This window comes from Dama dama, chromosome 14 (genome assembly GCF_033118175.1).
Source record: "Dama dama isolate Ldn47 chromosome 14, ASM3311817v1, whole genome shotgun sequence".
Lineage (NCBI taxonomy): Eukaryota > Metazoa > Chordata > Mammalia > Artiodactyla > Cervidae > Dama > Dama dama.
In genome coordinates, this window is record NC_083694.1 from 71120530 (window position 1) to 71145651 (window position 25122).

The 25122-nt window shown below is 53.5% G+C and overlaps 1 protein-coding gene across 1 annotated transcript in view; it reads left to right on the top strand.

Moving 5' to 3' along the window:
- The window catches only part of PLXNA2 (plexin A2), a 224444-nt gene that overhangs the window by 127543 nt on the left and 71779 nt on the right, over window positions 1–25122 (top strand). The window contains exons 5-9 of the mRNA XM_061161050.1: window positions 14435–14535; window positions 18572–18695; window positions 20362–20515; window positions 21215–21311; window positions 24412–24526. Coding sequence (XP_061017033.1) covers window positions 14435–14535; window positions 18572–18695; window positions 20362–20515; window positions 21215–21311; window positions 24412–24526 — 591 coding nt within the window. The remainder of the gene's footprint in view (window positions 1–14434; window positions 14536–18571; window positions 18696–20361; window positions 20516–21214; window positions 21312–24411; window positions 24527–25122) is intronic.

Below are 25122 nucleotides of genomic sequence, written 5' to 3' on the forward strand. Positions count from 1 at the left end.
TAAACATTAACTCTATTTAAAAGAAAAAAAAAAAAGCCTTTGCGTCACCTAATGGATCCCAGCAGAATGCCAGGAGCCTCAGCCACACCTAGAGTGTCTTTGCATAGTTCTTAGTACATTTACTTAAGGAGCTTAAAATAAAACCTGGATCACCTGGTAAGTGTGATTAGCTTCTCAGCAGGTATTTATAGACCTATTTTATGTAAGAAACTGGAGCTGGAACATACAGGGATATCTCATATGAAGAAATAGAAAGTAGAGCCCTGTGAATAACCTAAAAAGATAGAAACCTCAGAAGAGTTTAAAAAATATGTTAAGAGTCCTGCCTGTTGGGCAGGGGATCGGATTCTAGACTCAGAGAGAGGGGTCACAGAGGTCGATGGAAGAGGGCTTCGTGGAGCAGGGATTTGCGTGCGCAGGAGGGAAAGACATTCTGATTAGCAGGAATGTGTGCACAAAGCAACTTAAGGAGGCAAGACCATGCGGAGCAGGAGAGGAGGCCTGCCTGCAAGGCGTGGGATTCACGCTGACAGAAGAGTCTGGAGTGGGAATGTGAGCTCGGGTGGGGAGCAGAGGTTAAAATGCTGGAACACTGGGCTGGGATGTTTGCATTATAAACTCACTCCAAGAAGCATTTTTTTCTTGTTTTTTTTTTTTTGGCGGGGGAGAGGTATTGTTTTTTGTTTGTATTTTAGCTGAGGCCATCCTTACAGAACACTGCCTCTGAGAAGCCTTCCCTGATTTTCCCTTCTTCTTTGCTCTTGTAGTTTTGCCACATCCCAGTCATAGTGAGGTTTCATGATGATTTGGCGTTCCATGTGTCTTCCGACAACACTCCGAGTGCTTCAGGATCAGGACCCAAAGTCTACTCATCTTTGAACTCCATGCCTACACAGAATATACAGGCGGCCCTTCATGTATTAATAACTAACAGCAGTATCCCAAGCACTGGGCTAAGTGTTTTCCAACTCATGTTGCCCTTTCTGCCTGAGAGGCAGTTTAGTGGAGAGGTTCTGCAGCCAACCTGCCAAGATTTGAATCCCAGCTCTATGACTTACTGACTACAACTCGGGTGTTTGTCGCTTAGTCGTGTCCGACTCTGCGAGGCCATGGACTGCAGCCCACCAGGCTCCTCTGTCCGTGGGATTCTCCAGGCAAGAATACTGGAGTGGGTTGCCATTTCCTCCTCCAGGGGATCTTCCCGACCCAGGGATGGAACCCTGGTCTCCCACATTGCAGGCAGACGCTTTACCCTCTGAGCCACCAGGGAAGGCACAAATGAGGCTCGGAGCTGAGTGACGTGCCCCGGTTCACACGGGCTGATAAGCGAAGGGGCAGGGGTCTGGACCAGGCGGCTTGACTTTTCGAGGAGGAGAGCCAAGGGTGTGCAGAACGCGTCGGTGTGGGAGGCGGAGAAGGGAGACCGGCGGGCCGTGTGCCCCGTCCTGCCGTGAGGATGGGCCCGCAGAGCGAGGCGCCGGAAGGCCGGGCAGGGACGGACCTGAGCATTCGAGGGCGGAAATGCAGAGCTTCGCCTCTTCCTCCTTTCTCTGCTGTCTCCGCCGCCCTGGCCCGCCAAGCCCTGGCCCCGAATCGCCCTTCTGCCCCGCCGTCGCAGCCTGGGACACGCTGTCCCTCGGCTTCTCCGGGCACCTTCGCGCCCTTGTTTTCTGCTCCTGCTCCCTCTCGCGCACCGTCCTTCACGTTCCTGCCTCCGAAGAGATCACCACGTTTTCCAGGCCTCCCGTCCCTGAGAATGCCTTACTGGCCCCTTCAGCCCGGAGGGGTCACTCCCTTCGAACCTCTCATCTTTCCCTTTCTGGCTTCTCCAGAGGGGATGGTCTTTATCCACGTGGCCCATCTCTTCAGCTTCCCAAAGCAGCACTGAGGCATGGGATTCCACCTCACACCACCTTGTCACGGTTAAGTGAATGCGTGTGTGTTAGTTGCTTAGTCGTGGCCGACTCTTTGCGACCCCATGGACTGTAGCCCGCCAGGCTCCTCACTCCACGGAATCCTCCAGGCAAGAATACTGGAGTGGGTTGCCATGCCCTCTCCAGGGAAATGACTGAGTGCATGAATGAATAAGCGAGCTCTATACTGAAAGCAGGGCTTCCCAGGCAGCTCAGTAGTAAAGAACTCGCTTGCCAATGCAGGAGACATAAGAGATGCCGGTTTGATCCCTGGGTCGAGAAGATCCCCTTGGTGAGGGCATGGCAATGCACTCCAGTAATCTCACTTGAAGAATCTGGTGGACAGAGGAGCCTGGCGGGCTACAGTCCATGGGGTCTCCAAGAGTCGGAAATGACTGAAGCGACTTAGCATGCACACAGGCATACTGAAAGCAAGTTAAAAATCTTAATGTAAGTGAGGAGACTTTTGTAACATACAGTCGTGTCCTCCACCTCTCTTTCACACATGTGCATACATGTGCATGCAGACACACACTTATCTGGCACCTACTAACTTGTCCTAGAAAGCTGTGAGTCACAAGAGACGTCTCTGTCCTTTCTAGGGGAGCTAGTCACTCAGCATACAAAGAAAAATCAGAGTGTTTTCACATCAAATGTGTCAGGGAAGATAAGATGTAGTTGTGTCAGATAGTTGAAAGGCACGTTGAGAGATGACGGGAAAGACGCACTCCCTGGGTCTACTGCAGACCAGAGTTCTGTTTGGAAGTGGCTTCCAGTCCGCTCAGAGTTGTGTGGCAGCGTAGGCAGACGGGGGGCCCGTCTCCGACCCGGCACCTGCAGGCAGGGCTGAGACAGCTCTGTTCCTTTCTTATGTGCTCAGCTGCTGCTGGGGGTGGGCTGACTAGGGGCCTGGGAGGTTTGGCTTAACCAGAGTTGAGTCCAGCTTTTACTGTCTGATAGGACTGCATTCCATACATCAAGATGACCTGGGAACTTCAACCCGGGGTCCCTTCACCATCCCAGAAGTGTATGCCAGGGAAGGTATCGAGGTCCCGAGACCCCACCAGCTTGTCTCAGTAACCCTGAGTGCCAGCATCCGAGGCGGAAGTGCGGTCGGGCAACAGGAAGCAGAAACTGGAGGTTGGTCAGGAGGCAGTGACAGCAACTCTGCTAAACGGGGCTTTGTATGAGCCCCTTGGGGAGCAGGGGTGTCCCGAAGGCCCCACTTGCCATCTTAGAGGAGTCCCTGAGTCTCCTTCTCAGACAACACTGAAGGAGCCCCACCTCCTACCCAGGCAACAGCGAAGATGTTCTTACCCCAGATCCCTGAAGCCTCTTCACCGCCCTGATGATTCCCTCCCCAAACCTCACCTTTTATTTTTTTTTAACTAATTAATTTATTTTAATTGGAGGCTAATTACTTTACAATATTGTAGTGGTTTTTGCCATACATTGACATGACTCAGCCATGGGTGTACATGTGTTCCCCAAACCTCACCTTTTAGAGCTTATGGGCAGCAGATCCTTCAAAGAGAACTCGGGATTAACACGAGGGTCGCACCCTCCTGTCTTGCTCTCCAGGTGATGGGAAGGCGGGCGAGCCAGAAGTGGAAGGGATGGGGCCCGGCAGCCAGGGTGCGTTGGGCAGATGTCCCACTCTCAGATGAATCAGGCTCCACGTGGCAAGACTGCCCCTGGGCCCTCTGCATCCAGGGGCCCGTGGAAAAGTCTGGACGCACAGGAGTGTGGATGAATGAATGGGAATGGGCTGGTGGAGGGCATCCTTGCTTCATCACTCCATCCCCTTGCCATCATCACTCTCCCCCTCTGGGGTAGACGAGTTGATGTTGGCCCTGTGGGGAGCTTTGTGGGCCCTCTCTAATCCCAGCCATCTGGTTTCCAGGTGAGAGATCTGTTTTAGCTATTTCTTAGGCCCTATTTCCCAAATCCTCTCATCCCCTATTTCCTACCCCACCTGCTTTCCCTCACTGAATAAATCCACGGTTGTCATGGAGACAACATAGTATCAGCATCTCTGCTGCTTTGTAGATTCTTCCGGAAAACAGAACTAGAAAGGGCCCGCCTTGTACCTCCTTAGTGTGTCTGGCACAGGAGTCCTGTCTGAGAAAGTGTGGTGTGTATTTGGCTGTTTCTGCTCTGCCCATTCACTTTCCTCCCTCTGTCCTTCCTCTCGCCCAGGTTCCACCTTCTTAGGAGACCAAGCGCGGTTTGACTTTTTTTCAGCCGAGGGTCCTGAGGCTAGGACTCTAGCCTCAGGGTCCTGTGTTCCTCAGCCTCCAGTAGGGACTGTGTCACGAATAAGGAGAAGAGTTTGAGGGATTGTGCAGACGTAATTCTCCCCAGATGATGGATCAGCCGTCTCGGCGCAGAGGCGAGATGGCTCGCTCTCGTTCACCCCACACGGAGTGCAGAGCCCGCAGCTTCCCTTGCAAACACTGCCACCTTCAGTGGGTCTGCATCGAGAGACAGCACAGAAACTACCGCTATTAAACACCAACTGTGTGCAAGGCTCTCCGTGTACAAATGTCCCTCAAACCTCCAATCAACCTTGTGGAGTTAATATCATTATCGTCAGCATGTTACAGAGGAGGAAGCTGAGGCGCGAGGAGGACAATGAGGACCCTTTCTTAACTGATCATCATAGTAGCTGGGTTTGAAACTGAGGACTGTCTCCTTCAAAGCCCCGTTTCTTAACCAGGACAACGCAAATACAGCCTTTACCCCAAGGATTCGGGAGGGGCCATCCTTCCCCAAGTGTTCATCGATAGCATGAATTCCACTGTTTGGGGCCAGAAATTGCTTTCCCCATCATCCTTTCCCCTTTGACTCCTGCATGACCCTCTGCTGGGTTTTATGAATGAGAAGGGAAAAAAAAAAATATGTCGTTGAAAAGTTCAACCTACTTTGGCTCCCATTCTCAGAGTGATAGATAGCTTTAATTACTCCGAATTACTCAGCCACTCCACTCTTCTCCCCCAAGTCATTAAAAATAGATTTTTCTCTTTGAACCTCACTCTGCCCTCAGGTCTCCAGATAGTCAGGAGTTCTTAGGAGACAGCCCCAGGTTCAGCTTCTGGTCAGAAGGTTGCCTGTCGCTTTGGTGGCAATCACAGGGTCTAGAAAATCCAGCTGGCTTTCTGGGGGGTTCATGCCTCCTTCTTCTTGATGCTATTGATCACGTGACTTTCATAGCTCAGAGGATGGGCAGGGGGCTGGATTGGTGTTTACTTTATGAGGCTTTAAGGGGTTCTCACACATCACTATTGATTTTTAAAGAACTGGACCTAACCCTAGGAACAAACAATAATGACTTCTTCACATTAATTACTGGGAAGTTGATTCGTTGGAAAGACCGAAGCTGAAAATAGGAGCTCAGAGGGCCCTGCTCCCTGGTGAGCAGGCAGGGTGAAGTGAGATGGGTATGGCGGGCTCCATTTTAAAAATAAGGGAGGGAAGCTTGAAGAGGTTAAGCTGCTTTCCCGAGGTCTCACTGCAAATGACTAGCAAGGCCAGGACAGGAAGCCCCTGCCACCTCAACCTCCCGGCGGGGCTGGCTGAGGGCTCACGGCTCAGGGTAGAGGGTGTGGGACCCGTTCAGAGTCGTTTCCATCACTGCTCTGGTCCTGGCAGGGTTTGAAGACATCCCGCAGGGCATCCTCACCCCCACCAACCCTTCCCCCTCCTCAGCCTCTCACATCAGCCCCTGTATCGTCTGGCTCCAGATCCACCAGCTGACTCTCTGTCAGCAAACAGAGAAAACTTTGCGCACGGCCAGCAGTGATCAGGAGGGGATGCATCATTATAGGGGCGGGACCCCGTGTCCAGAAGGAAAAAAGGTGATCCTGACGGCCAGCCCTCGGGGCAGCCCCAGGCGAGGGGCCTTCCCTGCCTGCTGCCCCCGAGCCCTCCTCACCACCCCCCGCCTGGCAGTCAGGCACACCAGGACTCCAGTTCAGCTTCCGCCACCTGCAAGGCGTGCAACTCGGGCAGGTTGTCAAACCCAAGACTCAGGCAAACCCACTGCAGTGTTCTTGCCTGGAGAATCCCAGGGACAGAGGAGCCTGGTGGGCTGCCGTCTATGGGATTGCACAGAGTCGGACATGACTAAGGTGACTTAGCAGCAGGAGCAGCAGTTTTCTGACAAGCAAGGTGGGGCTCATCCCTCACCTGCGAGGCTGGTGTGAGGATCAGGTGAGGGGACAGAGGACGATGCTCAGCAGGTGCAGATGAACGGCGGCTGTACTGTTGTTCCTGCCGCCTCATCCCCTTCCTTGGACAAAGCTCAACCAACCGCCCGCTCAGAGGAAGGCGGTGTGGGCCCCGGGTGCCCTCAACGGAGGCCTCGGTCCCCCTCAGATCCAAAGAGGGGGTCTCACGGCTGCTTCCAGCCATACCTGGCAGAGGAGAACGAGATTAAAAATGCCCCTTCAGGCATCCGGTTGAATATCAGCTCTTCGCCTGTAAAGCGCAGGAGAGAGAGCAAGGGTATCTCCATGAAGTCTTGCCAAGCCAAAGGGCTGTTTGTTGTACGAGGTGTGTTAGGAACCCGGGGAGGCTGGCCTGTCCCTGGAGGGTCCACTTTGGCTTGGGTGCCTGAGGGAGTCTGGCCAGGCCTGGGGGCTGGACGAGGCCTCCCTGACCGTCTGCCCGTGTTTCTCCTCCTGTGAGAACGCTGAACTCTGGCCCCCTCGGGCGTGCAGGGAAGGCAGAGCCCTAAGCTGTCAGACTGGCTGTAGCGTTCCCCACGGGGCTGACAAGATTTGGCTAAGCCTGTGAAGAGACTCCTCCCGCCCATCCGTGCTAGCCGGTAACAACTGCCAGGCGCCGGCCAGCTCCTAAGAGCAGCAGAGTCAAAAAGACAGAACCCAACCTGCCCTCTGGTTGCTTCCCGCCTCTTGAATCCTGCTCTGACCTCAGCCTCCGGATTGACCCCTAAACCTCCTGTCCCTCTTTTTCTCCAAAAGATCCCTTACAGCATGTCACCACTACGGCCATAGAGGACCCCCTGCCCTCCAGCTGACCTTCTCCACTCGCTGAGATGGGCCCAGGGTTTCAGCCAACCCTTTGTGTGTATTAGTCGCTCAGTCATGTCCAACTCTTTGCAGCCCCATGGACTGTAACCTGCCAGGCTCCTCCGTCCATGGGATTCTCCAGGGAAGAACACTGGAGTGGGTTGCCATTCCCTTCTCCAGGGGATCTTCCCGACCCAGGGAACGAACCCGGGTCTCCCGCCATGCAGGCAGACTCTTCACCATCTGAGCCACCTTGGGCACCTCTATTTCCTGGAGGAGCAAATGGATCTCCCACTATATAACAGCCCGCAGCCTCTCTGCCTGCAGGAGCCGTGCACATCGAATGAGATAAGCACGCAGAGAGTGCTCACACCCGCTCCCGGCCTGGCTGTGATCCTGCCGCGGAGCCCAGCCGGCGCTCCAGCCCTGGCAGGGCCTCCCTTCAGTCTGCCCTCAGCTTGTGACCGTAGATGAGCATCAGATTGCTTCTTGAAAAAACATATCTGGTTTGGGAAAAAGAGCAGGAAGGAGGTCGGAGACCCTACAGGCTCTGAGGGAAGAGAGGGTGGGCTGGTGGGGAGGGGCCATCAAGAGAAGGGACACAAGAAAGGAGGGCGGCTCCGGGAACCAGCTGTGTTTCAGCTGCTGTGTGCTTTGCCCCGGGGCCCCGGGGCCCCTGAGCTACAGCCCCAGGCCAACTGCATGCTTCCACGCAGGCTGTGTGTGCCCTCCCACCCCCGCCACCTGGCTCTCAGCCCCTGAGAAGGCCGCTGTTTCTCTCCTTGCGTCAGGAGGCAGGGGACACGTGTGGGGACAGGTGGGGACATCTGGCAGGGGGAGCAGGTTCCAGAGAAGCAGGGGGTGAAATGCTCAGTCCCCAGGGCCCCAGTGGGCTGGGGAGTGGCTTTCCTTATTCCTCCCTCTTTCCGTCTCTCTGTTGCCCGATTGCCAATGACTCCTGACCCCTCTGGAGTAGTGCCCATGTGGAAGGCCCCCGAGGAGGGCCTCTGCACTTTGTCCTCTGAGCCACAGCTGTCCCTTGCTTGATGTCCCAGATGTCCCTCCGTCTGTTCTACCATGTTAAGATCATCCAGTTTCCTTGGTTTTGTCCTCGACCAAACCTTGGGCTCCAGAGAGCAGAGAATGCAGCCTGATGCCTAATGAAGAGCTTGCATGCTAAGTCAAGTCTGACTCTTTGCTGTCCTGTGGACTATAGCTCGCGAGTCTCCTCTCCTTGGGATTCTCCAAGCAAGGATACTGAAGTGGGTAGCCATGCCATCCTCCAGGGGATCTTTCCGACCCAGGGATCGAGCCCCAGTCTCTCATGTCTCCTGCTTTGGCAGGCAGGTTCTTTACCAATACTGTCCCCCGGGAACCCCAGTGGAGGGCTTTGTATGTGTTAGTTGCTTAGTCATGTCCAGCTCTTTACAACCCCATAGACTATAGCCCTCCAGGCTCCTCTGTCCTTGGGATTCTCCAGGCAAGGTTACTGGAGTGGGTTGCCATGGCCTTCTCCAGGGGATCTTCCCAACCCAGGGATCAAACTCGGGTTCCCCACATTGCAGGCAGATTCTTTACCTTCTGAGCTACCAAGGAGGCTGCAGTATAAATGCTCTGTAAATACTGAAGGGTCACGGGGGACCCAGGCCCAGTCCACAGTCAGAATTCTCTACGCTGGTCTCCTTCCAACTCAGGTGTCTCTCCCGTAGACACCCCTGGATTCTTGGAACCCAGTAGCTCCTTCTAGGTGTCCTCACAGGGTGGCAGAGATGCGGGCTTGATTCTCTGACCCCAGGTTTACCCGCCAAAGGGCTGCTGTCCCTCGCTGCGCTGGTGGGGAGCTCTTCTCTGAAGAGGGACGGCCTGGCACCTGATGGAGTAACTCTCCGGGCTGAAGATAAGCACCAGGGTCACAGAGGTCTCCGGGGCTTCCCCGCACGGTCCAAGCCCTGCGGATGTGCCGTGTCCTTCGAGACCTTCAGGAAGGAGGCGGCTTCTAGCCGTGCCCTTGGTGACTTGTCCCCAAAGCTGATGATCACCTGCTGTCACAGCCGTTGTTGAGCTAGACCCCTCACCCCGTGGGCCAGCAGGGGAGCGAGAGGGGAGAGGAGGCCACTCCAACCAAACTCTGCACCCTGCTGAGCCCCACCCGAGTTAATAAGCCCCCGGGACTCAGGCCAAGGGGGAGGCCCTGGAGACTGGGGCCCCGGAGCTGGAGGAGCCAAGAACACAGTATGAGTCACCTTTAATGAAGAGTGTTTCTTAAGTAAATGGCTTAATAGGGCAGTTACATTCATTAGAGACGTAATTACAAGACCTAAGATCAAGTGGAGATGAATGCCGAGTGAGCGGTGGGTGGACTCCAGTATGACGTGACTCCGTGGCCCAGGGGAGAAGGTGGTGGAGGCGGGCGGCGGGGGGGTTGTCCTCACTGCCGCACCCGTGTGCCCACTCAGCCACCCGGATCCCCGCACTCAGAGTGGGGGGCAGGGGGAGCCTTCGGCATAATGAAAGCACAATCGTAATAAACAAACACTAATTAAAGTGTCATCATCGAGTGTCCCATTAGACTCTGAGTCAGCCCTGACAAAGCCCCGCCTGACGCGGTGGACGCTCTCCAGGACTAGCTCCCTTTCCTTCTCGAGCTTCCCCGAGACAGCGCACATCCCCAGCCCATCCTTCCCGACCCTCCAGGCCCTGGAGCAAGTGCCCAGCTGTCGCCTGGCGCTGACTGAGTGGCCCCTGACCCCAGAAGTTTGAACTCAGTTCCTTCAGGTCCGCCATAGACTCAGAGATACTGGAATCAGTTCCTCCCTGGGCCATGGAGCAGTCCCCAGACCAACCTCCAGCCCTCCTCCCTGAGAGTCAGTCCAGTTCCTTCTGCAGCCCAGAGGCAGAGTTTGACTCTTATCTCTTCATGGCCCCGGGCAGAGCCTGACATTTAAAAAGATCTCCCAGGACACAAGGACAAGTTTACCAGTGGTTCTCATAAAAAAATCAGCTGGAGAGCTTGTTGGAACCATTTCTCAGGCCCTGCCTCATGCCAGAATTTCTGACTCAGTTGGACTCTGGATTTTGATGTCTCTTAAGCTCACAGGTCATGCCAAGGGTGTTGGTTTGAGGATCCAGGCCGCCTCTTCATGGAGGATACTCTTTCAGCCAAGGAGTGATGGACTGGAGAGCTGACATTGTGTATTCCAGCTGTGTGGACTTCTCTGTCCTTCCCAAGTCAACCCAGACCTGCTCTCCAGATTTCTATATACTCATCACTCCTTACCCTCAAGTTCTGCTTTCCTGTTTGCTCATGTGGATCCTTCCACCCAGGACGCTGCTCATCTGTGTAAATACTGTTCACCCTTTTGAAGACCCAGACCCAGGCCACATCCCTCACAAAGCCTCCTTGGGACACCCATCTAGAGCCACACTCCCCCACGAGAACAAAACCCCAGGCACCCAGTGACATGTGTCATTTTAACTTTTCTAGCAACCATATTTTTAAAAGTAAGAAGAGGCAGCTGAAATCAGTAGGTAGGTTTATAACCCAAAATTCACTAAATTTTCTCAACACTTGTCAATAAGAATTGTTAATGTGCTATTTTACATTCCAGTTTTTCATGCTCAGTCTTCTGCATACGGTTGTCTTTAGAGGCTGTTTCAATTCCAACTAGCCCCTTCCAGATGCTGGTAGCCACACGGGCCCACATGTTGGATGCCATAGATGTAGAAGGAGTTTTTTCTTTGCTCTGAATTCCCTCAGCCCTCTTTCAATACCTCTCTTAGAACACACATCACTTTTCTTGTTTTTATTACTAGTCTGCTTGCAACTTGAAGGTGACGGCTGTGTTTTAATGCTGCTGTTGATTTTATTGCCCTAAAGTGCCCAGCACTGGCCTTTCTGTACGATGTGATCAATGACTACGAGTTGATGAATGAATATGGAAGCACATGATTATAGGAAAGACAGAGCATCCATGGAAACACCTGACTTTGAGCGCCTCCCTCCAGTACCCTGTGACGTTTCTTTCCTCTGGTTTGTATATGGCTGTTAGATCTCAGAGAAGAGAATAAATTCAAGTTTTAGGACTCCCACTCCCATAAAAGTTTCCTGTTTCACTTTGCTCTTCAACTCTGTGTATTAAAAAAAAAAAAAAAAAAATTCCCACCAGGAGGGCCCAGGAAACAGGAAAATAGTTGTGCAGTTGGTTTCATGTTTGGAGAAGAACAGGCTTCTCACTATCTCCGCGGCACTTGGCGTGAAAGTGGGCTTTGTTGCCGGAGACACTGCTCCCATTCAGGGCCCTGTTCCCCAGCTGCTGAGAGCAGGGCTGTGTTTTGACAGACGGGCCGAATGCAATGCAGACAGTTGTTTTAATTTCCAGCCAGATGCAGACATCACTCACACGGAGCCCGAAACCCAGGAAAGGGAGGCCGGGCACTGGACTGCGGCTCTCAGGCTTCCAAGGCTGGGTTGGGAGGGGGAGGGCGCTAGCGGACGCCCCCCTGGGCGACTGGGGTCACAGATACCCTGAAGGGCTGAGGGTCCCCAGGCGTGGGGAAGGGCCCGCAGGGAGAGCATCCGGCAGGCACGTGCCAGAAAGGTGCTGCTGGCAGGAATCGCAGGCCACGAGTCAGGGGTCCGTGGGGGCTCCTTAAGGCCGGTGGTATGGCTGGAGGTTACCTTTGAACCGTCCACGTCATTCAGCAGTCTCAGGGATGAGTTAGGAGAATCCTGAAAGTCAGAGCTGGAAGGACTCAGGCGGCCTTCCTCTGGGTGCAGAAGTATACCTTCCACAGCTTCCCAGACACATGTCCCCTTGACTCGGCTCTTGCCTCCCATGGACGGGAGTCCCTGCTAGAACCCAGGTCTGCTGCATTACTGGACAGCCTTGACATTCCTCGGTCACGCGTTCCTGAAACTCTTCACCCCTGGGTCTCATCTCCGTCACAGCGCTGCCCTTCAAACTGCAGTAGACCGCGTCTGTGTCCACCTTGAGATTTATCTTCTCTTAGCTAAAGAAACATCCAGGTCTCTCGAGCTGTATCTCAGATGCCAGCGCTGGGTGCCGCCCCACTGTGACCACCCTTCTGGGAAGTCTGTCTGCTGGGGCCGCACTTCTCCAGGGGCAGGCTGCCCAGCCCTGAACTGGGAGCTCCCCAGGGTCGGGCACCTCCGTCCTGACTCCACGTCCGTTAACGCGGCCCGTGACCCAGTTAGCCCCCAGAGCCGTGCCATCACCCTGTCGAGTCCGATTGGACCTCTGAGTTCAGAGTCCGCTCAGACTCACACACCTGTCATGCATGAGCTATTTCAAACCAGCTGTCCTCCAAGCTCCAGTTAGAATATCCACTTTTTTCAACTGAAGTTCCAGATTTTACACTTAGGCTTTCTGCATTTCATTTATTTTATTATTAAAGGCAACTCAGGAATGCTTAAAGCTGATCATGTCACTCGGAGGGGAAAGCTTTGTAATTCAGAATGTTAAGTGTTATGATGTGGGGAGAATGAGTGGGGGGGGGGCACCCGACAGAGAAGGAAGGTTTCTGGGGTTGGTACCCCAAACCTTTCATGATCTGACCCCTGGTTACACCCACCAGCCTCATCTCTCAGCTCATCGCATCGAGTGTGCACTCCACACTTGAGTTAGGCTGAACTTAGCCACGATTCCCAGCTAGTGCAGTGGTGAAGAATTCACCTTCCAAAGCAGGAGACACAGGAGATGCGGGTTTGATCCCTGGGATGGAAGATCCCGTGAAGAAGGAAATGACAACCCACTCCAGTATTCTTGCCTGGAAAATTCCATGGACAGTGGAGCCTGATGGGCTACAGTCCGTGGGGTCGCGAAAGACTCGGCCAGGACTGAGTTCTCATGCACCAATAGCCATGATTACTTTTGCATGTGGTGATCTCTCAGCTAGGAAGGCCCTTCCAGGCATCTGCAGCAGACCCACTCTTACCCTGACTCACCCATACTCAGCTACTGGTCCGTTTTCCAAACAGATTGTGCTGGGCGCCCGTCCTTTAAGCTTCCAAGGCCCCCAGGGCATATACCCCTCGCCTGCGATGGATGTTCGCCACAATGTAGAGTAGGTCTTGGATTGTAATTACCAAGTCCCGCGGGCTGCATGCTCTGCGGGGGCAGATCTGTGTCCGGTTCACTGCAGTTTCTCTAGCACACAGCACTGGAGCCTTGTCGCAGTGACATCTGATAAACGGTTGCTGGGTGAGCCGTGTTAGACTCCATCCCGAGCCTCTCGGGAGGATGCTGTGAAGGCGTCTCCATTAGACCCTTCATCCCCCTGCCAGAGGCGGAACACTGGGCCGCTGGACCATAGGTTGTGTTTCCGCTTGACTTCACACGTCCAGTAGGTGGGGGACCTCTCTGCCCTAACAAATGAGATCCCATTCCCAGCCTAGCAAATGTTTTTGCAGCCCAGCAGCCTGCGGGCTCAGCCATTGACAAATACCTAGGACACACCGAATGCAAGATTTCAATCTTCTGACCCTCTGCCTGGCCTTCATGTTACACCCGCTGGGCAGGTAAGGGTGAGTAGTGAGCACACAGGCCTGGTTTCTGTCCCCGCACAGCCTCACCCGGAAGCCAGGAGGAGAAGGCTGCCTGCTCTGGGGGGTCACGGGCTTGAGCTACACTCCCTCTTTCCCCAGCAAGACAGCATCAGACAGGCAGCTCATCTCTGTTCCCATTTAGCCAGACTTTTCAAAGGATGGAAGATTTACTAGAGAAATTGAATACAGACATCAGAGAATGGGGTAATTGGATCCAGGTGGTACATTTGCTTGGCTGTAAAAAGACTGTGCCACTTAGTGAATATTATTTGATAGGGAAAGTTTCTCCTTCTCTCTCTTTTTATTTATCAATGTTTTCTTTGCAGGCAGGATGTCTCAGCCTGAGCCCAGCTGAAAGCTCTTCAGAGACTAGTTGGTGGCACTCAATGGCCTTTCAGCACAGTTAACCATTTTCAGCATCTTCCAGGAGCAGGCCCAGCCCTCCCAAGGACTTTCGCGCAGGCAGAGAGAGGCTGGAGGGCTTGCTCCCACCTCTGGGAAAGGCCAGAAGCCCAGGGACTGTTAGCTGTACCTGCCTCGTGCAGGGGAAACAGATGGGACACTGAAGGACCGATTCAGCCCTGTTGTCTCACCTCTCGAGGGGAGAGGTGTGCGTGTGTGTGTGTGTGTGTGTGTGTGTGTGTGTATTAGTTGCTCAGTTGTGTCCGACTCTTTGCGACCCCATGAACTGTATCCCGCCAGGCCCCTCTGTCCGTGGAATTCTCCAGGCAAGAATACTGGAGTGGATTACCATGCCCTTCTCCAGAGGATCTTCCCGACCCAGGGATTGAACGCTGGTCTCCTGCATCGCAGGCAGATTCTTTCCCATTTGAGCTACAGTGGTTAGGTGTAACTGAGTCTGAACACACCGTCTGGAGGCATCACTCCCTGATCTAACCTGCTGTCTTTTCCCTCTCGGCCAGATCACCAGGGTCCCCGTGGAATCCTGTGAGCAGTACACGACTTGCGGGGAGTGCCTGAGTTCGGGGGACCCTCACTGCGGCTGGTGTGCCCTGCACAACATGTAAGTTCGGCACAGTCTGGAAAAAGAAAAAAATAAAAACCTGTAATGCAGAAGACCAGGTACTTTCCTGGGAGTGTTGATGAGGAATGTGACTTCAGTTTGCAGGGAGAGAGGAATTTCCCTCTGCTGAGCAGTAATTCTAATTGCGGTCAGAGTGCTGAAAGCAAAGAGGAAGAGAGGCCGTGAGTGACCTTCTTTTCAAGGGCAGTGCCTCTGTGGTCTCACCTCCAAAACCCGAGCCCTACTCCCTCCACCCCTGGCCAGCTGCTCTGAAGTCTGTACCTTTGCTGCAGGGGAGGCTAGTGGTGTTGGAAGAACTCACAAGGGAAGTTGAAGCATCTCTAGGTTTCCCAAGAACTTCCTCAGTGTAGCCAGAACAAGGCACCTCCTTCCTGGAGTTTGGACTTCGGTGAGCAACCGTGTGACCCAGGATGGTCCACTGACAACCCTGGGCCTCCTTTTCCCCATCACTGAAAAGGGATAATGCCTACCTCGCAGGTGAACCATGAGGATTAAATGCTAAATATAAATGCTTTGGCAGTAAGAAAGCTCAGGATAAGCTACACAAGTCAAAATGATGATCATGGACTCGGAACCCTTGGGAGGACCCTTCTGACCTCATCAGTCCCTGATTCCAAGAAGTCTACATCTCACTCTAACTGGCCTTGCATCCCTTTTCAGATACACCCCGGCCACTCAATACCAGCTCAATAGAAATGCAAAATCGCACTTAAACTTCCGAACTCCAAGAGCCCCAGAGGGAGAGCAGAGGGAAGAAGCTCCAAAGGGGGTGGGGAGCTGCTGGCTAGGAATTCTGCTCCCCAGCGGACTCGGAAACTCCAGGGCTCTGTGCCAGCCAGCAGAGCACCCCCAGGAGAAGTGCCGGTTTAGGGTGGGGGCGGAGGCGGAGGGCCAGAGTTCAGGGTCCTGCACAATCACTCTTGGCTTCCAGCCTCCGCAGCAGGTGTTGGAAGGGCTATGCAGGGAGGGAGCAAAGCAGGCGCCTCGCAGATGCAAAATCCGGACTGGATTGGCGCCCACACACACTGGTTCCCTGCTTAGATTTGGAGGTAAGCGGCTCCTCAGAAAAGTTTTTGCCAGAAATGCCCTCACCAGAACCCAGACGGAGTGGTGCCATGTGGGTTGGACAAGTGGCAGAGATACTGACGGCACCCCCGCTGGGCCCCGGGAATGCCGCAAGGGGAAAAGTGAAGTTGCTCAGTCGTGTCCGACTCTTTGCGACCCCGTGGACCGTAGCCCATCAGGCTTGTTGGTCCATGGGATTTTCCAGGCATGAGTACTGGAGTGGATTGCCGTTTCCTTCTCCAGGGGATCTTCCCAACCCAGGGATCGAACCTGGGTCTCCAGCATTGAGAGGTGACTACGATGGGGTTCCCATCAGTGAGGCCGGCCCGACAGCCGGCAGGCTCTCCTTCCTCACGAGGGTTTCTTCCTCCATGGAACCCGACAGCCACCCCCAGCTCCTCGCAGTGGCCTGGGGTCACCTGGCCCCCTCACTGGGCAGTGGGCAGGTCCAGCCATACCACCCGCTCCCTGCTCCTCCCTGCCAACCTAGCCACAATGTCCGAGTCTCCCAGACCACCCGTCCTCTTCCTGGGTCAGGTCTGCGGGGCTGACTTAGAATGACTCCACCCCCTCAGGGTCTCAGGTTTCCTCTGCACTCTGAGCCCCTTCCCCATCATCACATCCCAGGGATGCACCCCTGCTTCCAACAGCTCAGCTTACCTCTTGCACCACGTGGGGAACAAGCTTTTCCCCAGTTTCACCCGGACTTTTCTCTACTCCTGGCCCGTCTCATCTTCGGCCCCTCCATGTTTCCCGCCCACCCGCCATCCCCTCTCCTGGGTGACGGAGCGAGTGGAGGGACCACCTCCAGGGGTCAGGACCACACGCTGGATTTGAGCGGAGGCAGAGGGCTGAGGGAGGTTGCTCAAGAGCCTCTGGGTCCGGGGGTCGGGGGCAGAGTGGATCTGAAACCCTCCTGCCTCTTCTGTATGCCTTGCTCTTGCAAGTGTGTTATTGTCTCGGAGGCTATTTATCTCTGTTGGGGCTGTTGCCATAAATAGTATGATAAAAAAGAGCCATTTCAGTGAGTCAATGAGATAAAGGCTCCAGTCAAGAGCTCACTTTAGAGCTATCTTAAGGATTCACTTAAACCTCCATAATTCTTTCCTTTGACAGCGTTCATATTTAGATCCATTATGTGCCTGGCAAGGAAGGGTCGGGGGGAGGGACTTTGGGGGGAGTTCGGTGGGAATCTCCGCTGGGTGGTGGACTCTTGTCACGTCCGCGGAGGGGGCGCTTTGGTTGGAGAAGCGCCAGCCCTGGAGCCTGTTCCCAGGGGCCACCACACGCCCCTGCGGGCAGGGGTCACAGTGCCCACCTGCTGCTGCGGCCCGCGGCGCCAAGCTCCAGAGATGAAGGTGTGGGACGAAGCTGCCACGCGCAGTTCCTGACAAAGGAAACCCTGCCCACGCCTCCCTGCCTGCCTCTGTGTTTCACAAACATTTATTGAAAATATACCACGTGACAGGTGGACTATCTCAATGAATAAAACATGGCCCCTGCCTTCAAAGAGCCGGGAATCCAGCCACAGGGTCACACGCACGCTATCCCACACAGCTAAGACCCTGTCCAGGGTTTTACATGTCCCTGGGGGGGCAGATAATAATAATATCCATAGCCATCATCATTAATATTTTTCTTAGTAGGGCCAAGAACAGGCCGTTTTCTAAACAGTAATTCATTTACCACTTACACCAGGCCTGTGAGATACAGTATCATCATTGGGCCCAGAATTTTACAGCTGGGGGAACTGAGACGTGGGGTCTTCCAGGAACTTGCCCAATGGGGCCACAGCTACTAGGCTGTAGAGCTGGGTTAGAACCCAGGCAGCCTGGCTCCAGAGTTCAGATTCTTGGCCTCTGGCCTGATGCTTCTTCTGTTCCCCAACCTTCCGTCCCTCACTCACTGAGATGCTGTCTATAAGAGCTATTCTTTATGTCTAAACTGCAGCTCTCGTGTTGGGGGACGGGGGGGTGTTGATCCCACTTCTCTTAGTCTGTCCTCTTTTTAAATAATTTTCTAATTTGTTTTTTATTATTTTTGGCTGTCCTGGGTCTCCGTCGCTGCGTGGGTTTTTCTCTAGTTGCAGCGCTTGGGCGTCTCGTTGCCGTGGCTTCTCTTGTTTCAGAACATGGGTTCTGGGGTGTGTGGGCTTCAGAAGTTGCAGCCCTGGGGCTCTGGAACACAGGTTCGGGGCTTGTGGGGCACGGGCTTAGTTGCTCCACAGCATGTGGGATCTTCCCGAATCAGCGGCTGAACCCGTGGCTCCTGCAGTGGCAAGCAGATTTGTAACAGGAAGGAAGGGGGACCCCTTCCAGGGCCCAAAACTGGTCTTTTGTCTAACACTCAGAAATGAATTGTGCGAGGAGATACACGTGTTGACAAAGCAAGAGACTTTATTGGAAAGGCCACTGGGCAGAGAGCAGGAGGGTGAGGGAACCGGGGAGAACCGCTCCACCACGTGGCTCACAGTCTCTGGTCTTACAGCGATGGGACTAGTTTCCGGGTTGTCTTTAGCCCAATCATTCTGACTCAGAGTCCTTCCTGGTGGTGCACGCCTTGTTCAGCCAAGATGGATGCCAGCGAGGAGGATTCTGGGAGGTGGTCGGACGTGTGGTGTCTCCTTTTGACCTTTCCCGGACTCTTCCGGTGGGTGGTGGCTCATTAGTTCCGTGTTCCTCACCAGGACCTCCTGTCATAAAACAACTCATGCCAGTGGTTACTACAGCGCCTGGCCAGGGTGGGCGGTTTCGGCCAGTGTGCTTCCCCTGACAGATTCTTTCCCACCGAGCCACCAGGGAAGGCCCCGCCTTAGTCTGTCTGACCACAGTGGAGACCATCTGGGCGTCCCCGAGCCCTCTGGAAGAAGTGAAGCTCGTCCCTAGAAGATGGACACGGGCCTCAGCGCAGCAGAGCCCCCCACTCACCCCTGTGCGTCTGTCTGTGGCAGGTGTTCCCGCAGGGACCGGTGCCAGCGGGCCTGGGAGCCTAACCGATTTGCCGCCAGCATCAGCCAGTGCGTGAGGCTCGAGGTGCAGCCCAGCAGCATCTCCGTGTCTGAGCACAGCCGGCTGGTGAGTGCGCCCTGGCGGGGCCTGGGGGCGGGGCCTGGGGGCGGGGCGCAGCGCGCGCGCAAGCATGGGTGTGATCCTTCAGCACGCCAGCACCGTGCAAATGGATCAGACTTCACACGCTCCGAGGATGTTTTGTAGGAAAACTACGGTAACGCCTGTCGTTGCCCAGGACCCGGTCATTTGACCCACTCCTTGCAGATTCATCACCCACGGATCTGTTTTGTAAAACTACATTTTGCATTTAGTAACAGGCCTCTGCAACATCATGCAATCCCATCCCATTCTGTGGTGAATGATACAGATTTCAAGGGACCGCCTGGTACAGTCGCTCACAGGAACTTGGAGTTGCCTTTGTACCTGTATGTGAGAGAGAGGCAGACAGACAGAGGGACAGACAGATGCAGAGAGACTGAGGCTTAATTCACGGGGTGTGTCGAAAGAACATTAAAGAGAATACAGCAGTCATTCCACACCTGTCTAGGTGCAATCCCAAATACTCCACGTCCTTGGTTTTATGGGCATTCACGAATGCTAATTACTTAATGAACCTTCCAAGGCTTGCGTTCATTCATCCCCACCAGGAGGTTTTGGCTCCCGCAGAGCTGAGGGAACAAACAGCAGAGTTTGTACCTAAGTCTCTTGGCCCCATGGAAACGAAACTGGGGCAGAGATTCAGCAGCAGACAAATATATGGAAAGGCTAGGTGATGGCCGCTGGGGCTGAGAAAGCCCTCCAGGCATCCCTCAGGACTCACTTCTTGGAGGATGCGGGGTGTTGCCACTGCGAACCCCCGTGGGCACTCCCCACTGGGAGTCACGTTTCTCACCTCCCGTGTCCAACACCACTTAGAGATCATATTGTCGTCATTTAGTACAAACCCACTTCCGAGGACATGGAATTCAGAGCGGTGTTTTGCTATTAAATGGTTCCTCGATCATTCTTCTAACAGTCTGTGATATTTTTACCATTCAGAGGAAGATATTCAAACTCAAAAAGCCTGCAGACCACTGGCCTGCCTCTCTGGAAGCCTAGGGAACCGCAGACATCATCCAGGGCATTGGTGTCCACTTCCTGCCTTTCTCTGCTCCCCTAAGTGTATTGTGAGGCAACTTCCTTGCTCTCGGGGAGCACTCGGGGGGCAGAGAGCCAGAGGCCGACAGAGAATAGAAGCCCCCCACCTTGGTAGGCAGCCCCTGAGTGACAGCCAGGGAGGGGAGCCAGCCAAGTGGTAAACGCCTTATAAACCTCCAGGCTAGACACGTGTTCTCCTATGAACCGGAGCTAAGGCTTATTTGTGACGGGCTCAATTCATGACTGGCTTTCAAGTTTGTATGGTTTCATGTCAAAACGAGCTCAGGCTGAGATGGGTTTTGAGACCTTCCCCCACCCCTAGCATCCCTTCCTCTCCCCCCAGTGCTTTATGATTCTGGACAAGACTGAAAAGTAATATTAATAATAGAGACCACTGACCCTGCAACACCCCTCGCAGAGCTACTGTACCGGCTCCGTGTCAAAGCTGGAAGGTCTCCTGGACTGACATCCTCTTCCTAGATGAGTTCGGGGAGAGGAGTGAGCAAGTGTACAGCAGCAGGGCCAGGCCTGGAGCCCAGGTCTCCCGAGCCCTGCGGGGCCTTCCCACAGCATCGTCTCTCTGCTCCTCCCACAGCTCAGCCTGGTTGTGAGTGATGCCCCCGATTTGTCTGTGGGCATCTCCTGTGCCTTTGGGAACCTGACGGAGGTAGAGGGACAAGTATCTGGGAGCCAGGTCATCTGCATCTCACCGGGACCCAAGGACGTGCCTGTCATCCCTCTGGATCAGGGTAAGAAGCGTCTGCAGTGGGCGTTGAATGCTCGGGGCTGCTCGATCAGGCTGGCCCAGAGTCGGGGACTCAGGGGACAGGGTGGCAAGTGCCGGCACAGACTGACTGGCAGCTGCCTGACTAGATCTTTTTAAGCCAGACACTCATTTGACTTATAAACCCATTTAAGTTTGAAAGCAAACTGTCATGCCCCAAGGAAATTTCCGGAAGAGGGAGGTCCCTGTCTCCCGTTTGGGTTAAGCCTCCACAGTGTGCATAAGAGTTTTTCCAGACTTCCCTTCCCTTCAAGGAATGGCGGGGGCTTCAGCCAGTGGTTTTTAGTAGGTTCTCTCCATAGAACTGTGGACTTTTAGAGGCTTTGACCTGATATATATATATATTTTTTTGTTTTATTTTTATATTGGTGACCTGATATTTCTAACAGTCTTTCAGTAACTGAACATATTCAACCTAGGCAGAGGACTCTGTAGGATCTGATCCATCACCTCCTCCCTAAGAGGGGGGCATGCGGTGTCTGGGTCTCAGTGATGGGCTGGTCATCAGAAGGATGATAGGGACTCTCTTGGAAGAGGACTCAGGAAGGCTCCATCTGCCATCACTGCCCCATGGGAGCCCCAGAGTGGCTGAATGATTTAGCCCCAGCCTCTCCACTGGGCTCCCAGCTTGTAACACTCTCCTTTTTTTCCCCTTTTTTTCCAGACTGGTTTGGGCTAGAGCTGCAGCTGAGATCCAAGGAGACAGGGAAGATATTCGTCAGCACTGAGTTCAAGTTCTACAACTGCAGCGCCCACCAACTGTAAGCACGCCCCTAGTGGCACTCGTAATCGTTCAGGGTCAGAGCAGGAAGATCACCTAGACCCGCACCCTCCCTTAGAGATGAGCTCAGAGGAGACTGGTGAGCAAGTGGGTTATGGCAGGCCCAGGCCAGAAGCCGCCTGCCTTGCCCTGGGTCTGGATATGTGTGGGGGGTTTTCCTAAGTTCCCAGAGGACAAGAATTGTCTTACATTCACCACCCAGTCTCCTGATCAGACGTGGCACTTTGTCTAGAACAGCGTAAAGTGCCCCATAAATATTTCAGTTATATTCCGTTTATTCAGTTATACCAAACTGAACGGCATTACACTGTCCACAGCCTCTGATCACATGCAGTCTCCCTTGCAACTCACCCTACCCCCAACTCTCAAGCTAAGAGTTAAAAAGGGTTTGAAGTAGAAACAGAAGTCACGGCCCAGGAGGCTGAAGAAAAGTCCTCCCTTTTATGCCAGTGGGTGGTGGCATTGAACGTGGAGATTGACAGCCAGCGGAACTTAGCCACATCATCCATGGGCACATGAAGAAGGACTCAGAGATGGCAGCCTCAGAGGAAGGGGACCAAATAAAGGACCCGGGCTGGGGCAGGGCAAGGAAGCTTTCAACTCTACTGGGGTCCACACTGAGCCTTCAGCTTTTCAAGGAGGAAGGGAAAACCAGACCCAACCATCGGTCCCAGAGGGGCTTAGGTGCCGCCCATCTGACCTCACCAGCCACGTCCAGCAGCTGAATGCTGTGGGTACTTAGAGCTGTGCAGGAAGCCGGGTGCATTTCATAAGTAAAAATCAGGGCCAGGAGTGGAGGAGAGGGACCCACACTTAGTTTCTGCCCGTCTTCTCTTGAAGTGAAACTGAGACTCTTTCCATGTCATCTGGAAACTCATGCACTGTTTGATTTAGAAAAAGAGCAACCTGGGTCTCTGTAATAGGGCCACATAAGGGCCACATAACCCTGGTCATAGGCGAAAGCAGAGATCAACCAAGAGCTCCAGGCCAGAGGGAGAAGTACCTGGGAATGTCCTGTGGACCCATCCTTCCTGTTGCCCAGGACAGGATCCGCCTGAGGACTCCAGTGGCGTCAAGTCTGAGGGTCCAGGCTGTGGCCATGATGGGCCCAGCTATCCATGTGGGGAAAGGGTTATTAGCAGCTAAGCCCTAAAGGAAACTTTAAGCTGATAAAATAGACAAATAAGCTTCGTTCGTCTCCCCTTTTCTGATCTGGATTTTCATGATGGGAATCACCTGCTGGAGTTCTCAGGTCTCCAGAGTAGCTAAGGAAGGAGACGTCGCTTGGACCCATTTGGGACAAATCAATAGATGTGCCGAGAAGACAGAATAAGTGATAAAAAGTGGCCTGGGAGGATCCAAGGCAAGGTAGTATGTGGCAGAAGCTGAACCGGATAAAATCGCCCCCTAAGCCCTGCGTTCCAATCCCAGCTAACCCTGTTTTGGGAACTGCGAGCTTCTTGGAGTGGGAACTCCCCGACCTCCCTCTCACACTCCGGCACAGTGGTGATGGAATGAGTTGCTTGTGAGAACATCCTCATCTCCACGGCAACCTGGTGTGATGTCACCACTTTCAACCGTGGATTACCATGGCAGTGGAGATGCTGTCACAGGCAGCAAGTTCTAGCAGAAAGAAAAGCAAGTATCTTTGACATTTTATTGCCAAGCACTGTCTTATCTATCCTTCCAGTTACAAGTCACAGGATTGAGTTCAAACCTCTCCTTTTACTGCGGTAAACTAAGGCCCAGAGGGAACAAGTGCTCCATTGGAGGTCAACAAATTAGCAAGTCGACAAGCCTGTTCTCGAAGAATCCTAATCTCATCATCCTTGATCCATTTTTGTGATTTACTTGCTGAATCGTAAGATGTGAGGAAGACCCAATCCATCTGGCCTAAGTTCGAGAACGAAATGACTATGGGCATATCTAGAAGGGGATAAAAATATTTGGCATGGGGAAACACGCCCAGTCCCCTGTGGCTTATAAGCCGACGGCCCCTGATCAAACCCCATCTGCCCGAAAGCCGTTAGAGCCCCCCAGCAGGTGGCGCCAGTTTGCAGACCTGGCCATGTGCCCGTCGGGCTGGTCTAGTGGTGACAAGACTGGACTAGGCAAAGAGCAAGCAGAACAACTCCACCGGCCGAACCTATTTCCCTGATGGTGGTCTGACCGCACACAGGGCACCTAGACGATACACATAGAATGCAGGGGAAACTGGAGGGAAAGAGGCGCCCTACCTGGCGAGAAAGGCAGGAGCCACACACAGCCTGTCGCTACCATGTCTGGCTACTTGGAGAGGGTGACAGAGTTATCAGTTGATGCCATTCACTCCGCTCAAACTCCAAAACACAGGTGATAGGACCCAACTGTGAACACGCAAATATGATTTAAGAGCTTGAAATAACAGATAAGTTAAGCCCCTAAAAATGACACATTTAGCATTGTATTTTTCAAAACCATGTCCTATACGTTATCTCGTTTGACACAAAATAACCCCATGGAGTGGACAGAAAAGTTTTAGTACAGACGGACGAAGGAAATCCGATTCAGAAGGTGAAGTGACTTACTGGGGGCAGCCCTAATGGCAGGGGCAGAGGCAAATCGGGAACCAGGTCGGCCCAGTTCCTATCCCTGCCCTCCTTGGGCTCTTCTCTCTTATAAGTGGTGCTAGGCTGGCAAATGTTTAGCTATCAGAAATCAGGGGGAAAAGCTTACTAGGTGGCATTTTCCAATTTCTATGGCATAAATACTCCCTCTGTGGCTCATTTCAAGCCACTATCATGTCAATGACCTGCTTGCAACGTTCCTGAAAATATGAATAATTGGCTGTCAGGAGCTGACACAGACCAGCTCTAGCACTCCACTGCTTTCGGAAACATCATTCCCACTCTGGACGCAATTTTCTGGTCCCCTGAGCATCTTAGAGGGAGAAGCCACAATTTTCAGGGCTGGGGATGCCCCCCAGTCCACCCCTTGAGAATGAGACTCCGATGTCAGACTTCCATGGTGGCGTGTGGGCCCCGGCACCCTCGCTCCCCGTGGGTTCGCCTTTTTGCCTCTCGCCGTCTGTGTCTCTGCAGGTGCCTGTCCTGTGTCAACAGCGCCTTCCGCTGCCACTGGTGCAAATACCGAAACCTCTGCACTCATGACCCCACCACCTGCTCCTTCCAGGAGGGCCGAATCAACATTTCAGAGGTAAGCGGGGCTCAACCAGGCACAGAACATCCCCAGTGAATCTCAGCAGACCTCCCTTTTCAGATGGTCAGTCCAACAGCTTGGCCATCTCCTGGCCCTGGCCCATGTTGGGCTTCTTCCAGAGAGGTTAGAAAGCCCTGGTATTATAAAGCCAAAAAAAAAAAAAAAAGAAATGGCAGCAAATACTCCCGAGAAGGAGAAGTGTGCTGTATTTGCTAGACTCCTAGAATTGTATTCATTCAGAAGTTCGAGGGGAGCCGAGGGCTGAGACTGAAAGCTCAGAGGAAACATATCCAACCAAACAGACTCCATGGTCTAGAAGAGGGTAGAGAATGGCATTTGTTCTGAGTTTTAAGCCCTTTACTTGGCTGCAGACATAGTCTAGTTCAATAGAACATTCACTCTCAATCACTCTTTCATGCCAGCCTCTCTTCCTAGGCTAAAATTCAATGATTCTTTGACTCTTTTGTATGACTGAGTAGGTGGCCTTATAGAAGAGAGAGGCAGTCCACTGGTGAAAAGAACCCAGGCTTGCTAAAGTCATATTTTATGATACTGTCGATGTGCCATCCCTAAGACCAGTTCCACCTTTGTTA